The sequence below is a fragment of the Patagioenas fasciata genome, chromosome 6 (genome assembly GCF_037038585.1).
Source record: "Patagioenas fasciata isolate bPatFas1 chromosome 6, bPatFas1.hap1, whole genome shotgun sequence".
Lineage (NCBI taxonomy): Eukaryota > Metazoa > Chordata > Aves > Columbiformes > Columbidae > Patagioenas > Patagioenas fasciata.
Genome location: NC_092525.1, coordinates 17,347,639 through 17,364,239, shown reverse-complemented (window position 1 = coordinate 17,364,239; position 16,601 = coordinate 17,347,639). Strand labels below are relative to the sequence as shown.

Genomic DNA, 16,601 nt, shown 5'->3' with positions numbered 1-16,601 from the left:
GGTATCAATTTTGTATAAAGATCTTGAGTAAACAAACTACCAAACATAGATGAAAAATGACTGTTTTTCCAAGTCTGAAATTAAGCATTAGAACTAAAGTACTCCAGGAGTTAGTATTCCATACAGCACTAACAGTCTGCCAAATTAAAATGTCATATATTCCGAAAGACCATGGGCTGATAAAAATCTTCTTAACGGGAATTAAGGAAACGGAAATAGTGTGCAATACTTAAAACCCAGTTTGTAGTTTGGGGAAAATGTCTAAAATCCTGAATTAAAAAAAAAAACACAAATGAAGTGAAAGCTTTTAACTGGTACACACTGTTCACACCTATATTTCAAGTTTGGAAACGCATATTTTCAAGCAGCAATACAAAAAAGTATCCATGAAGAATGCATAATCTCTGAAAAAATTATGAAAACATCCCTGCTACCATTACATTTCTAAATACAAAACTGACTACCATATTGTTGCTTCTGTGTAGCGAGAGAAGTTCATTTTCAAAACAGATAAAATTCAGTCTTTAGGTGTGAATGGTATGAATGACAGTCTTTTTTTTTTTTTTTTTTTTAAATTTCTTAGTTGTTTAGGATCCTTAAGCATGCAAGCCTCGGAGAGGAGGGCCCGACGAGGGCAGGGCTGGCTTATGACATCCAGTTTAGGACAGAGCTGGGAAAGCCTCTGGGTCATCTACGTCAGGAGCAGAAGCACTTGACTGAAAGAGAAACATCAGAAAGTTATTATGTTCTGCGGCACCAGGTGCTGCCACCTTTTATTTCCTCACACGTCACCAAGTCCTTCTGTTCGCCGGGCAAACACGGCTCAGCTGCGGGCACAGGGACACGATTAAGCCTCTGTCCCCGCACAGCGACACTTTTGGGGACTCCCTGCAGCCCAGAAAAACAGGGCTGGGAATTCCTCATGTTTAAAACTACTTTAACCTGAACCCTCTTAAATACTGTGTTTCCAAGAGATACACACTGCAGTGGAATAAGCATCCTGGCACTGAACAAAGTACTACAAGAGCAACTTTCTTTCCCCGTGATAAGCAGCATCTTTTTTTTTTTAAATTCCAAGGACTAGAAAGTCCCCTATACTACTTTTGAATCCAAAGTACCTGAAGAGACATTATAGGCAAACAGACCATGTTGGCACATAATTATCACACGAGGCTGTAAGTACATCTCTCTCCATTCTCAAAGAGATCCCTACATGTGGACTTTATGCTATTCTACTAGCACATAACCATCAATTATTAATGAGGTACATGACTGAAGTGTTACAGAAAAGGCCTGTTTGTAGCAAAACCTAAGATGCACATGTTTAATCTTCCCCCCCCCACCCAGGTCAAACTGGCTGTGATTAAAAAAAAATTATGCTGACTTAGCCCTAAAAACTCATACACATCAACCAGGAATCTCCTCGGTACTTTCCTAACAGGTTCTGCATCACATGTAAAAACAGTGCTGCAATTAAATGCAGAAATTAGGTATTTTAGAATGATCCTCACTTTGTCCATGAGGGATGTGGAAGAAAAGGAAGAGCCAGGAGAGTGGCACTTCCTGTAAACATATTCATTTATCAAGAGAAATGCATTTAAACGACTCCAACAGAAGTTGTATCAACATCTACAGGTAAGACTAAGACACTGCAGAAGAACCCAGCCCACAAAATCTACTTAAAAAGTAATATAGCAGGGTTTCAAGCCTACAGCCTTAGTATGTCTAGTTGCTCATTACACAAAAGCAGAAAACCAGCCAAAAAAGCCCATCCACTGTGACAGCGGGGCCTTGTCCACAGGTAATGTGCGTGCCAGCAGAGATCACCAACCTGGTTGGGTGTGTGGATCACGTCAAACTCCTTCACCAACTGCAAGAAAATAATAATAATAATTACAAAATCAGTATAAAATAAGCTGCAGAAAGTTTTTAATTACTCGATGAGAGCATTCTTGAAGAAGCAAGATGCTGTTTTAGTGAAACAGAGCAAACATCACCACCAATACATTTCAATTACTTAAAACTTCCTTATATTGATATCAGGAGAGCATTTTCTAACTAATAAGCCTAAAACTTAAAGTGATCCAGTGTAAAACAGAAGGAGTCCATGTCCTACAAGAGACAAAAATGAGCAAGCCTGGTCTGTGTGAAAAAAGCCACACCACACCATTTTCTAGTGAGTAACAGTTTGACTAAATGCATTTACGCTGAATAAGTGATCCATATTAAATAAAATCTTTACTGTAGCTACACTGCAATACTTCAGCTTTTCATTTCTCTCCCCAACCTCCAATTCAGTATTTAGTCCTGATTTAGTTCTTTACGGCTTCAGGACTAGAGGAAGAAAAAAATTACTGACTATTAGAAAAACAGAAAAAACAGTAAGAGTTTATTTCCACATGAAAACCCCAAATCCTCAAGTTCAAGATGTAACGTGCAGCTCTAAAATCAGTCTTTCACCCCTGGCAGGTCACAACGCGGATACACAGTCCTGACTTTGGCTGAAAATAACCACTCTAGCACTTGTACATTCACATCTGTCCATACTGAGGAGTCATATTTTTGGGTTCAGACACAAAGTCCAAAAATTTACTCTTTTAATCCAATCTACTCACCATCCTCTCTTTTTTGGGGGGCTTTAATAACACTCCTGCTAAAATATTCCTCCTTTTGTCCTGACAGTAACCTAGTTTAAAGTGAACTTGTAAGAACAGACACAACACTTGGTTTTAAAATGCCATGTTTGTTGTCAGGGCAACTGCCCCAAAACTCAGACACCTAAAACTACCTGTACAAAAGCCCTGGTAACAACTGAAAGGACACTGTTGTAGCTCAAGCTGCAGGTACTCACCTTGTCAGTCCTGCCCCCACGGCTGGCCCTGCCACCACGGCCCCGGCCCCCCCGGCCCCCTCTGCCCCCGCGCCCGGGGCGGCCCAAGTCTCCAAAGTTGATCTCCAGCTGGGATGTGATATCGTTTGCGGGCTTGCGGAAGTGATGATCCATGACAGAGTCCTCAGCGTGAGCCTGAAACAAGCGTTTCTCCATCAGTAAGGAAAAAAAACACAAATCGCCAAAGAAACCTTTTCCTCTGCAGTTGCACCAAGCGCACTCCCAAACTGAGGACTCATTTTCTTGATCAATTCAAGTTAAAAGACAGTGCAGGAATTGCTAGGAATCAAGTTATACCACTTGTGTACACAATAAAACCATACTCAGGTGATCAAATAAGTGGATGAGCAAACAAAGGTATTTTGCATTTCTGAGATAATTCAGGGAAGCTCTGGAGCTCCTTCAGACATGTTTAGTCTTACTAAGACCAAACTGACTATCACAAGCCAGTACAAAACCTCATTTTCTAGCATTTCTCACTTCACATCCTGAGAAATCTTCAGGTCGTATCTATTTATTTCATTATTTTAGCATACTTACTTGGTAACCCATCTTTATTTTGCTCAATGAGTACTTTCTTCCAAGGGAGATGGTAAGAAATCCCGTATCGCTTTGCACTAGCCATAACAAACAGCAAATGAGGTATAAACACTTCAAACACAAAGTAACTCAAGTAGCCAAAACATTAATGCTAAAACAGAGAACCAATTACACTGAAAACCCACCACTTGGGCCACCTTTGCCAGAACACAACATTCTCCTACAGCTGGTTCTTTCCCAGCGCATTCACAGCAAGAAACCGGAGTCTCGAGAAGCAAGGTACGCAAAGAGCTGCATCTAACACCAGAAATGCCACTGTTCGGCACATCTGAATATTTTAAATTATTACACACCGAACACAAAAATAATCAAGTGTTATTTAAGTGACTATTTTTCCTATTTTGTACAAATGATTTTTCCATGTGGTAAGTCAGGTTTTGCACCTTTGACGATAAAACTGGTCACACTGCATCAGACCAAGGGTTTATGTAAGCCAGTACTACCTCTTACAAGGTTCACAACATTCAACACTTTTCCTATAAGTCCCTAATTTCTGGCAGGGTAATTTTGAGTTTGCTTGTTTTTTTCCTACAGAAGCACCACGTACAAGCTGAAGCCTCCTGACTCTTATTTCTGTTGTGGTGCAATCACACAATATGCTGACTTTCAAAGGCAACATATTGTGCAATTGAGCCCCATACCCTTTAATTACCATTTGTGCATCCTTCACAAGGCAGCCAATGGTACACAGAAGTCTGCAGTGTAAAGGCTGAAAGCTGCTTTCAGGGATTCCTTGAGTCAGCCACAAGCACCATAATGTACAGAGCCATCCCCATTAATTAATTAGCCCTTCCCAGCCCCACCCTTGGCCTCCACAGCGTCCTGCAGCGTTGGGCACTGCTATTTAATTAGGCACAATGAGAAACATCGCTCCACACTGCTTTATTTCAAACATACTTCACTGGAATGTCTTCCATGGAACAACTTGTCCCCCCTCATCTTGATTTTTCAGATCTGTAGACACTTCCCTCAGAGATCTCTTTCCCAAACTTAAGAAGTTATTTTGCAGAGAAAAGTCATTCCACATCTCAGCCTGACATGACAACACTCAAATGTAACTACAGCAACAATTTGTAAAACAGTGCACAATACCTTTTGTTATGGTTTTGATTCCTTTCCTACTACTTAATATTTTATTTACAGTTTTGATCGCTCAAGGGTACTGAGGTTATATTTTCAACTTATTTGTAGTTACATGACATTGTCTTCTGTGAGCGGTAGTATCAGTGGATTCGTACAGTAATTCTGTGCATTTCCTTCCCTACACTGTTATTGCTTAAAACAAGAAATACTACAGTCCATCAAAACCATTGTGTTTTCGTAACTTTGGTTTAATCATTAAACCAAGAAATAGCAAATTCTGTATGTAACCCAACGATTTCTTTATCCGAAGTAACTAAAGCTAATTTAAACCACCACTAAAAGATTGGCATATTCTCCTCCTCTTCTATCCCTTAGGTGACAACAGTGATAAGCACACCGTACAAATTGCTTGTTCTGAATCATCTTTGGAAGCATTTAATCTGTATGTATTGGCAACTCTCACCAGTGCTCTGATCTAATAATAACCAATAGCTTCTTGAAGGCATTGCTGCACTTATGGGTCTTGGGGAAGGCTGTCAAAAAATAGGAACAAGCTACTAACAGAAAGAGGGCCAAAAAAGACAGTGAAATATGGAAAAACAGCCAGCAACACCACCAAAAAAAAAAAAAAAACCAACCAACCATCAAAAACCAGACTCATGATAAAAGCATTTATGATGAGGTTTGAAGTTAGACAACAGGCATGGACAGAAGAGCTCAATATTGTATCTACTTGTGTTTTCTATTTTTTTGACTTTTTAATATCCAGCCCTTCCTTTCAGAAGAGGCTCATATCAAAACACAGGTATTGCCAGTTAGATAGAAAGGATCAGTACCTCATTTGACTCCAGCAGACTCCCCTGCATTTCTGTCATCGCCTTTGTCTGATGAAAGTTGCGTGTCCACACCAAAGTGACAAAAGGAACAAAGGGAGAAAACAAAGGGAAGAAATGAGACTCAACTACGTACAGGAACAACAGGTAATAAGGTCACATGAACCTGACGGATACAGATGTCACTGAGCACATGAAGCAGCAAAAGGATGAGAGCAACAGCTGCGCGAGCATCCAGAAAGAGCAGAGGGACAGACCACACCACAAGCGTGGAGACAAGAGAAATCACAGAGATCTCAGACTGATAGCAAAAAAGTAACACAGGCCGGTCTCCTGCACCTTCTCTTATCAGGCACACAGTGTACAGAACTGGATGGATAAGAGGGTGGAATGTTTAAAATTGCCGCTAATGACAAAAGCACAGCCTCGATCCAAGAGTCATTCTTCCAAATTTTGAGAAGATTAACTATTCTGAATCGTATTTCTCAGTCTCATATTGCAACCACCTCTAAGGAAGTGATTCGATTAGCAAGAAAGTCTGAAGGCAAAGGAAAGAGGTGCAGCAGATACAGAGGAGCTGATCTCCTGGTGTACCAATCTTTCCAGGAGACTTGCATCCAACTTCCTGAACAAATTTCAAGATCTTTCCACAACGCAACTCCTTCCCATTTTTTGTTCAGCCACACCAGCAGAACTTACAAGACTCAATCCACTAAACCAGCTGCAGAGAAGGAAAAAAAGAGGATCTCTATCTTACAGCATAACCCAAACTCCTGGAAAGTATCACAAGACTGGGGCTGCCAATACACACAGATTTCATAATAAACCAGTAAGAATCTCACACAGTATTAAGAGTTCATTTTATACCAAGTATTACTTTCTAGGAAAGAGAAACAGCAAACATGAAAAAGAGGGAAGAGCTCAGACGGGGTCAAGTGTTTCAGCCCTCAGTGAATGGCACAAGGAGGGGGATGATGAGGAAGAGTGAAGCTCTTTCACAAGACTCCAGCAGATCAATAGCACCAGTACCTCGGACTCCCTTTCCCCACAGATTCCTAGAACATTCTCAAGCTACAGGAATGGGGGTGGTCATCACAACACTACAAATTTCTGAGAAAATCTCTTGGGCCACCTTGCAATTTTGAGCTATAAAGATACAGAATATTTGGGACTGAAAACCAGAATTGCTTAGAAACCAAGTCTCTGCCACACACCAACTGCCTTCTTATAAATAAGCATCACAGAAACCTCACATCAGCCTTAATTTCATGACTCAAAAATATGTCCAAGAGGACAAACTGAAAAAGAACAGTTGGAGATTGGTAGGTTTTGTTCACAACTCCTAAATATTTCACCTTTTAAACCTGTTGAAGGCTTTCCTAACACCTGTATTATAGAGCTATTCTGCTATAATACTGCACAGGAAAAGCCCCACACTGCTGCCCAGGGCATCAGTGAACAACCAGTAAGTGAAATGAGGAGAGACGTACGCCCAACATACAATAAAAGCAGGCCAAAAGCATCTAGACATAAAGGCAATTTTGTTAAATCTCACTCCTGTGCTTATACAGCAAGGAGCTGTTAACTTCTATATGATAGTGTTAAATACCTGACTCATTTCTTTGAGAAGTTAAACGAATACACCTATCAAATAGAAAAATTCAACTATGCCAGTTCTTTCATGAAAGTAAATGGATGACTTATTCTCCTTGGTTTTGTTTGAGTTTTTCTGAGTTAACTACTCATTCATTTTTCAAATGCAAAATACAGTATGGATCTTTCTAGCTTCTAAATTACTCAAGAGTACTGCTATCTTACTACATGATCATACATGCAGATACGTTAGAAAAGACTGTTTTCAGCTGACAGAATGTCAAATAAATCTGCTTCATAGAGACTGGGGCCAAGGAGTGTTTTGTGACACACAGGACCACAGGTTTAGTAAATCTTGGTAAAGTACATAAATACTTGTTTAAACCAACTCTTCATATACAGCAGCATTCAGTCTAATTATTTCCCTTTTCTACACAAGCAAGAGAAAGTGGTATTTAATGAGCACTGCAAACACTGAACAAGTTAAAGTAAACAAAAAGATGTGCAATCATTTAAAGAACTGAACTACCTGACACAGCAAGAAAATAGTAAACCAAAAAAGGTTGCGACAGAGTCAATCCCATCCTGAGTTCAGCGAGATTAGAAAGTTTTCATTGCAAGTGCTGACTAGTGCCTCCCCATCTGTATTATATCCCCAGTTTAAAAGACAAAACTGACAAGGTGTGAAAAAGCAGAATTACATATTAGAAAACCAAACAGCACATTACATTATTATCTAGTTACTTGAAAGCGAGTCAGAACCATCTGGTATACAAAGCTGCAGACCACCCTTTAGCAGTGGCCCACTTAGAAGTGTTAAAACCAGAGATTAATGCAGCCCTGCATTTCAGCTCTCAGCACTTCCCTCCCCGCTCAAGTGAAAGAGTATGTCTCTCCACTTTTGCTATCTTGGAACAGAGTCATTAAAATTGTGCAATGACTGAAATCAGTATGCTGGAGAAACTAAAGTTTTAAAATCATCCTACAGCAACTATGTTGAGTATCACTGAAGCACACAAACGTATTTCATCTCCTTTCTCAAAAGCTTTGAGGATGCTTTTCTATATAACATTACAAAATGAGAAGATATCTATGTTACAAACGTAAGATACACAGTTTAGTCATTAAGGTGTCTGAGGTATGACCAGTATTTCTTTAATCTTGCATCATGTTTAGCCAGCACCATAAATTGATGTACTGTATAAAAAGCTAGGAAATACTTTTGCTATTGACCAACTTTTTCTAAAACGCTCACCAAGAGACAGTCCTTACAACATTACCTGCCCCGATTCACCAGTATTCAAGTCCCAACTCTAGATTACATCCCAGTATACACCAGCCTATGGGTACAGATTCACTGCCAGAATTAACCACAATGAAAACTGTATTTATGCTACTCCATAATTTCAGTGTTAGTAACTGAAATGTCGTTCTCACTTTTATCAATTTTTAGCTACAGCATCTCAAAGAATGGGGCTTCCTCTCCAAGGAGGGTGCATCGATACAAAAACCTATACAATAATCTGGATACAGACAAATATTGAAAATCACTTTACCTCCTCGCTCTTTGACTTGTGAAGAACAAATCCTTTTTTCCATTGCCCATCAGCACCCTCATTTGGTTTACGGATGTTGAACTCAACTTTTGCACGATCCTTACTTTGAATAGCTTTCCACTCGTCCAGGGTCATTTCCTTAGGACCTTCTTCCTTAACTTCTTCAACTTCATTCTCCCTGGAGTAAATTCACAGATATTATGATCATGACTTTGAACTCACATTCTAGATACAACAAATTCAAAATCAGTTGATAATCAGTAAACAGATTATAAAAAAAGTCTGTCAAGTATTCAGCAAGTAAGAGGTGTATATCACACCACCCAGAAACCAGACATGAAAATTCATCTCCTTTAGCCAGAGTGCCTAAAAACCCACCTCACAAACATACACCTTTAAGCAACTAAATGGTGAGCACAGCAAAATGTTCAAATCAGCATTGACCTGTGCCATCTATTCATCACATGAATGACAATTTTCTTTAAAAATATCAAAACCTAACTGCTGCAATAGACTTGTTTGGGGCTTTTTTCCCCCTTTGTAGATACCCCTCTCCCAAAGATTCCAGTTAAGGCAGTGAGAGAGAGCTGCTTCTTACCACAATTTCCAAGTTTGTTAGTTTTTTAAAAACGAGAAGTTAAACAGCTTTAGATAGTCTGCTTACTTTATTGAACCAAAGATGATAACTGAAACAAATTTTACTTTCAGCTAACTTGGAAAAAACAACAGCATACAACTCAGTGACTTGTACGATAGATCATCTCACTGTAAATCTTTGGTGCCTCTACCTTCTGCCAAAGAGCTATTTTTAAATAAAACACACAACCACTATGCTCAGTAACAGATGTTTTAACTACACAGGCAGTCAATTCTCCACTCAGTCTTCATAAAAATTTCCCATTTATAGAAAACGAGTGCCATGGATATGCAGCAAAAAGATCACAAAGGCCTCAACTTAAGAGAAAAGGTCTTTATTTTGTAGTCATTAATTTTGATGTAATAATGCAGATGTTTTACATCCAACTTACTGTATTTCAATTTTTCTTCACTCTGTAGTTCAGAGATATTTTTGACATAGTATATATCCAGAATCTTTTTTTTTTGTTCAAGGTAATGACATTCTGCACATTTTACTGCAGTAAAACATCCAACAGTTCTGCTGAAACCTTTTGGTTAAAGGTCCACATCAAACTAGTCAATGTGAAAACTAACCCACGTAAACATGCTTTTCTATAAAAATTGCTGGGGGATTACAACAGATGTGTTATGCTTGAAACTGAGAAAAGCACAGATTTGCTGCATATTTGAGGAAAAAGAAAAAAACATGAAAATAGCCTACAGAATTTTGCAGATAATTGATCTGCACATGGATGGGTCGGTGTCTGGTCAAGCGCCAGGACACTGCTACTAATAAATATCCAGGAAATACTGAAGACACAACAAATTTAATATATCCAGACTTTCAATACATATAATTTTAGTAAGGGCTGGCTAACTTGCATTTTTCTGACCAACGCTCAAGCTGTAATTCCTTAAAAATTCACGTACTACTTCTGCATACAAGACCCCAACCTTGGACCACCGTAACCCCAGAGAACAGCATTTCGTCTTTTTTTTTTTTTTTTTGTTAAACTAAATCAATTTCTTACTCTCTATGCAGTAATTGTACCCTCTTTACCACTAACCAAAATTATTGGTGAGGAAATTAAACTATAGCAAATTCCACATTAGAAAACTTGGGCAAACAAGTATTTCAAAATTCTATCTTGTCTGTCATTTTCTTTTGAATTCACCATAAAGTACATTACTCATTAAAATATTTTATTAAGCTATCCTACCATAAGTACTACTGCTCATTCTGCTTCTCTAGTTACTCTATTTCGTTCATCCAGTCACTGGTTTCTTCTGTAGCAGTGTCCAAGTGAAATGAGAAGCGATCAAGTTAACTTCTTTGAAAATACTCTGCATACACTGGAGAATGAAAAAGCAACCTTTCTTCTACAGGCTGGTCACACAGTTTCCAACAGCTGTTTTGAAAAACTAAGTCTAAAAAAAGTTGCCTTCCACTGGCAGAAGAACATTTTGTCCCTTTTCCCTGGTTGTACTACCTAGAGCAGAGATTATTTTGATTTGGTACTTTGGAGTTGCAACCCTGAGATTCTAAGCATATTAGAACTGATTATTAATAACTAAATCTGAAAGTGACCCAAGAGCCTGTATGACACCAAAGAACAGCTTCAAGGTAACAATTTTTAGACGTGCAGTATTTAAAGAGACAGCCTTTCACCACCATTGCAAACAATTTCATATCTACTGAAGAGAACAGATCTAAGTTGGGCAAAACACAAGTAGGGATAAATCCCAGGGGTTCAAGGAAAAGCAATTCTTCCTTTGAAGCAAAAAAGAGCATTAAGAGGGGTGGTACTCACTTATTTTCAGAATCAGCAGGTGGATGTTCCTCTCCCTCCGGCGTTTCCTCAGTTACAGCTGACTGATCCAATTCACTGCAATTACATAATGTTTGGAGGTTCGTTTTTTAAAAGTTCCTCCCTATTTAATGCTACATAAGGTTTCATTAAGAACTGGTGCTCTGTGCCTTTTAAATTCTATACTATCCACTTTCCACATAGTTTTCCCCAACACTTGCTAGGACCCATTTTGAAAGCCTCCCACTGTACTGTGAGACAGAGTTGATTTGGGTATTAAAAATTCTGTTTTCAATGTAATACCTATCAAAAATGCATGCTTAATCTGATCAAACTATTCTATTTTCAGTAAGAAAACTGTAAGACCTCCCACTCCAGACTTGCCCACAATTTTTGTTTTAACAGTGAAGCCATCTCTTGTGTCACAAGAAATTGCTAATTTTCTAAATTCCGCAAAGGCTGCTTTAAGAGTGTAGCAAAAATTATCAAAATTAAAGGCACAAAAGGCAGCTAAATATTTGCATTTTGCAAGCTGTAAGGATTAGGATTTATTGTTATTTCTGAGCAATTACAGATTACTAACGTGAGTTCGTCTTTGACGGTTCCCCAGTTGTGCGATCCGCTGCCACCACGCTTGTCCTCATGCTTTAGGCCACTGAAATGTGAATGTGAAACAGAACTAACAAAACTGAGTTAACATTATAGTGTCCAGATACAGAAATTCAAAGGCAAATTTTAAAATGTGTTTTAATTGTAAAGAATAGTTCAAAAAAAAAATAGAAAAAGGTAAAGACTTACGATCTATCGCTGCCACTATGTCTGTCAAATTCACGTTTGCCACGAGAGTCAAACCCGTCTCCTCTGCCCATTCCACGGCCACGGCCACGGCCTCTTCCGAGCCCACCACGGCCACGCATCGGTCGGTCAATAATGGGTCTGGCACAGAACAGTCAAACTTGAATATTTCACCTCCAAAAATCTACAGTGTGGTTTTTAAGGCTGCTTCTCTTTTAAGAATTTTATTTACTTACTTTTCCTCTGATAATTACTGTTTATAACTGTGTTGAGGCTCTAATTTCAATGTCAAATTATGACATTGAAAAAATCCAAATATAAAATACCTGCATTTTAGAATCTGGAATCAAATGCTCAGAAGGATTACCGTTCATCTGCATCTTCTGGCACTAAATCCCAAAATTTAGTACTTGTATTGTGTTATATCAGTAGCTGATACTACAATTTCAATTTAACTCACGTTCATTCAACTTACTTTTTAAAAGATTTAAACTTTGGCTAGTAAAATGTGAATATTTGAACAATACTTTCAGAACACTTGAACTCTGGATGGCACATGGTACTTGAGACACTTGAAAATTTGTCCAGACATAAAATGGTTTCACCAATTCCAGACCAAGAGTAGCTGCAGCCAAGGTGTAAACACCTACACGGACTTTTATGGGCTCAAAGTCAGCTGTACAAATTTAAGCAACAGCTGCATCAGCAAACAAATTTCATCCTGCAGGCAAGAGCTACACTCCGAGTTCCTTTCTTGACCCATCTGATATAGATTTACGGTGGGTATCTGATTTAAATCATGTTTTCAGTTAAACCAATGGAATTGTTCATGTTAGATCACTCTTGATCTATAACTTCAGCCAAGTTTGTAAACATCATGGAAAAGAGACATGTTAGATGCCACAAGATATATATTCTTCTTGTGACTGACAGAAATCTAATTCAATCAACCTAATTTTGATTGAATCAGCTTTTTTTTTCCTGTTTTAAACTTAGTAGAAGTTGGGACAGCCCCCTGCTATCAAAACTAAGGAAGTTGTCAGGGAAGACAAAATTCTTACTTATCAACAGAAAATTCTCCTCCTTCGCCTTTCTCCTCGGCAGGTTTGTCAAAGCGGCGCTCGCGGGGAGGTCGTCTCTCCGGTCTCCTGTCAATGGGTTTGCCTTCGCCCTGCTGTTGCTGCTGCTGCTGCTGATCAGGCCTCCTGCCAATACGTCTTATCCCTGAAACATTACACAAAACACATCAACGGAAGGCAGAGCTGCTCTGGGAGAGATACCGACTCTTGACACTGTAAAACAATATAGAAGGTAAGCTGGAATTGAAGTCTTTCTTCTAGCCTGGTGACTAAATAACCTGAGAAACTATACTTCTATTGAAAAGTCACTGTAGGTCATTTGAGTCTTATTCACACTTCTACGCAGCATTTCTATCAAACTGTATTTTGTACAAGTGTATGCTCTTAAAATACTGTAGGAAACAAAACCTGTCAGAGCACACAATGTATCAATAATCTGCATTAAAACAATAAGAATTAACTTTCAAAGAAGGATTGGGCTAAGCATTTTTTTTTTTTCTCTGTAAGGTGCTTTTCAGGTAAAACAAGTAGTTTTTATTTTGATGAGCACCAGCATCACCACACTGGACCCAAGCCTCTCTGCCAGCCACGCTGCTCCATCCCCTGTGCTCTCCTGGGCCACAGTTTTGGACAGCAGTGCTCCTGGGGCAGGGTGTGCTCTCCCCAACTGGTGCCACTTGCAGCCCCAGTACAGGAGCTACTGATCAGTGACCACATGGGATGTTCATCCACACCAGTCCTCCCAGTCCAACACATGCTCCCTGACAAACTCATCTCGATGTGCACTTAAAATATCTGTAGAATATACCCTGTGCCACTGAATCCACCAGCCTTCTGCTCTCCCTCTCTATGCCTTCTCCAAGTTGTTTTTTAAAATAATAACTCCCAATGGGCATTATCTGCTTCTCTAAGACATCTGAAGGATCTTAAACACAGGGACTTCTCTCACTCACATGAAAGGCCAGTTTACTCCTTAGAAAGCTCTGGGCAAACACATTACTCCTTTGTTATACTCTTTTCTTGCTAAAATATTTAGGGAAAAAACACTAAGCAAACCAACGGAGGCTGACTTAAGAATTGTCAACTACCTTTTAAATTAAAAGCTGCCAATATCTAATTTTTTTTTTTTTTTAAAGAACTAAGTTCCTGCCTAACAAGCAATGTCATATTTGGGTGGGGCTAAAGAAGTTACGGTTGTAATGATATCCAAGCCAACACACCCAAATGAACGTCTTCCTTACCTTACAAGCTGTATTTAACATGAAGTTTGCATGACAAACATTGCTTGCTAAGTAATCCTGATTCCCTGAGGACACACGAGGGTTAAATGCACCAGCACTTCCTTTGAAAAGGGCTCCCCAACTGAGGAGGACCAGCTCATTTGAAGAGGAAAGGGGCCAGGGGCACACGAGAGGTATGCCGCACAACTGGAATGAATAATCCACGGCTTTTGAATTTCAACGCCCTGTGCTCACAAAAACCTGGTTCCTGGTGAAGCCCAACCAAAAATACCAGTTCTAACCAAAAATACAAGTTACTACTTTTTCTCAGCATCACAAAGCTTTGAACTGCTAATTCACCAGTCAAACAATTTGCACCTTTACAGAGTAGTGGAATAGTTTTAAACTGCAATACATTTGTACAGGATACAAACCCTCATCAATACCATGGCACCAAACACCTTTTAATAACTACAGTCCCACACAAAAAATAGAACTTTTCAAACTGGAAGGTGACTTTTTTCCTACAGCGCTCCATACACACTGCTATAACAGCAGGCCTGACTTTCTCTCTTTAACTACCATAAGAAGCCACAAAATGCTTTTTTTTCATAGTGAGGTAACGCTCATTCTTGAAAATCAATGTGAAATCCAGGAGGTAAACTCGGCCTGCTAGCCCTACCCAAACCTTGTGCCGGCCCAAGAGACTGCCTGTGTTTCAGGTTCACCTCATGAGGGACAGCACCGTGATTCCATATCTGACTAGCATTTCCAGAGGATACTGGCTTAGCAAAACCACCAGTCAGGACAAATTACTGCATTCCTCACAGGGGAAAAAACTCTCAAGTGTTCAAGTGCAGAAAAACCCTAAGCAAAGAGTACTGTAACACAGTACCTGACTTCTGCTTCTCACAAGGTGTCTGCAAATAACATCTGAGAGGCCCAGAGAGTCATTTTACAACATGCACTGCAATAAACGCTGAAGTACGAGGATGCTTTCATGTAGCACTGCGTTCTTCTAAAATGGCCATGTTTCTGAAAAGATCGTTTAAACTGGCAAGTGATTTCCTCACCCACACCCCAACTGCTGTCACCATACTTTGATGCACTTGAAAGACCCCAATATATTCAGAATTCTGACCAAATCGACGTGCACTGAAGTTTGGGCGGGGTACAGCTGCCTGCCACAGGACCACACGTGCACAGAAAATCCATCCCTCTTCGTTGTCCGACTCAATACTTTGCACACAGCGTATTCATTTCACCTATTTGTGCTTTGATTTTTTTTTTTTCCAATAAAACAAATTATCCCGTGTGAGATGTCTTAAGGGTTTACACAGACATAGCTGAGAACTCATACAACTTATTATTAAAATATATACACGGCTCCTATCAATATCATTCCCAAAAAAATAACACAAGTGACTTTTGAGGAGCCCAGGGCCTGCCAGATCTCCTGTCAAAGCCGCCGGCCTACCCGAAGCACAATTAAAAAGCGCAGGATGCGTTGCTGGGCTTTTCTGCCCCACGTTCCCACAGGAGAACAGCTACTTGGGCAGCGAGGTGGCACCGGGCACCCCACACACCCACGACTCCATTTTGCGCGGGGACTCACCACGTGCGGCCGGGCAGCCCGGCGGGGACAGCGGCCGCTCCCCGCGCAGGTGCCCCGGGCGGCCCCGCCATGCGCTTCCCCACGTGGGGGCGAAGCCGACCCGGGCGACGGAGCCGCCGCCGCTCAGGGCTCGGCCCTGCCCGCGGCCCCCGCGCTCCGCCGCCTTCCCGCCGCCTCCTTTGTGCGCGGCGGGACGCGGCCCCCACGGGCCGAGAGGCGGCCCCTCGGCTCCCTCCCCCGCCGCAGCCCCCCGGCTCACCCTCCTTCCGCAGCGGAGCGCCGGGCTGGCCGCTGCCCTCCTCCCGCCGGTCACCCACGGCCCCGGCCGAGGCGGCGAAGGGCGGCAGCGGGTTCTTGCGCTCCTTCTGCGACTCCCTGCGCAGCTGCTTGGCCGCGCTGCCGACGCCGCCGCCAGCGCCCGCCTGGCCCGGGCCGCCGCCGCCGGCCCCGCCGGAGGAGTTGGTCTGAGCGCCCGCCGGGCCGCCGCGGGCCCCGCCGCCCCCCTGGCTCCCGCCGCCGCCGCCGCTCTCTTTCCTCCGGGTCTCGGCCGCCCGCAGCACCTCGAAGGGGTCGGACTCGTCATCAAAGAGCTGGTCGAAGCGGTTGGTGACGACGCAGCCGAAGCCCTCCTGCAGGTGTCCGGGCATGATGGGCCCCCGTCGGCGGGATCCTGCTCCGATGCTGCCGGGCCCCCCGCGCCCTGCTAGCTGCCGCACAAGATGGCCGGCCGCGAAGAGACCCGCTTCTCTTCCGGCGCCGGGCACATCCGGGCACCTCACCCCCGCGCGGGGCACGACGGGAACGGTAGGCGGCCCGCTCTCACCGCCTCCCGCGCCCGCCCGCCGGACTACAGCTCCCAGCGTGCCCCGCGCCACCATGGCCCGGGCGGGGCCGCGCTGGGCGGGAGCGGC

The 16,601-nt window shown here is 41.9% G+C and overlaps 1 protein-coding gene across 4 annotated transcripts; it reads right to left on the bottom strand.

The window, feature by feature from the left end:
- Positions 1 to 305: 305 nt before the first annotated feature.
- SERBP1 (SERPINE1 mRNA binding protein 1) lies at positions 306 to 16,457 on the bottom strand. Of its 4 annotated transcripts, none has more exons than XM_065841662.2 (10): positions 15,950 to 16,457; positions 12,838 to 13,000; positions 11,780 to 11,917; positions 11,565 to 11,660; positions 10,985 to 11,059; positions 8,556 to 8,733; positions 5,410 to 5,457; positions 2,852 to 3,025; positions 1,832 to 1,870; positions 306 to 716 (listed from the first exon to the last, which is right to left on the bottom strand). In XM_065841662.2, the coding sequence occupies exons 1-10, from the start codon at positions 16,335 to 16,337 to the stop codon at positions 660 to 662; spliced, it is 1,356 nt and encodes a 451-aa protein (XP_065697734.1). In that variant the 5' UTR covers positions 16,338 to 16,457; the 3' UTR covers positions 306 to 659. The 4 variants fall into 4 exon arrangements, with proteins under 4 accessions (XP_065697734.1, XP_065697735.1, XP_065697736.1 ...); XM_065841663.2 differs by having other exon boundaries at positions 11,565 to 11,636; XM_065841664.2 differs by lacking the exon at positions 5,410 to 5,457 and having other exon boundaries at positions 15,950 to 16,456.
- Positions 16,458 to 16,601: the final 144 nt, after the last annotated feature.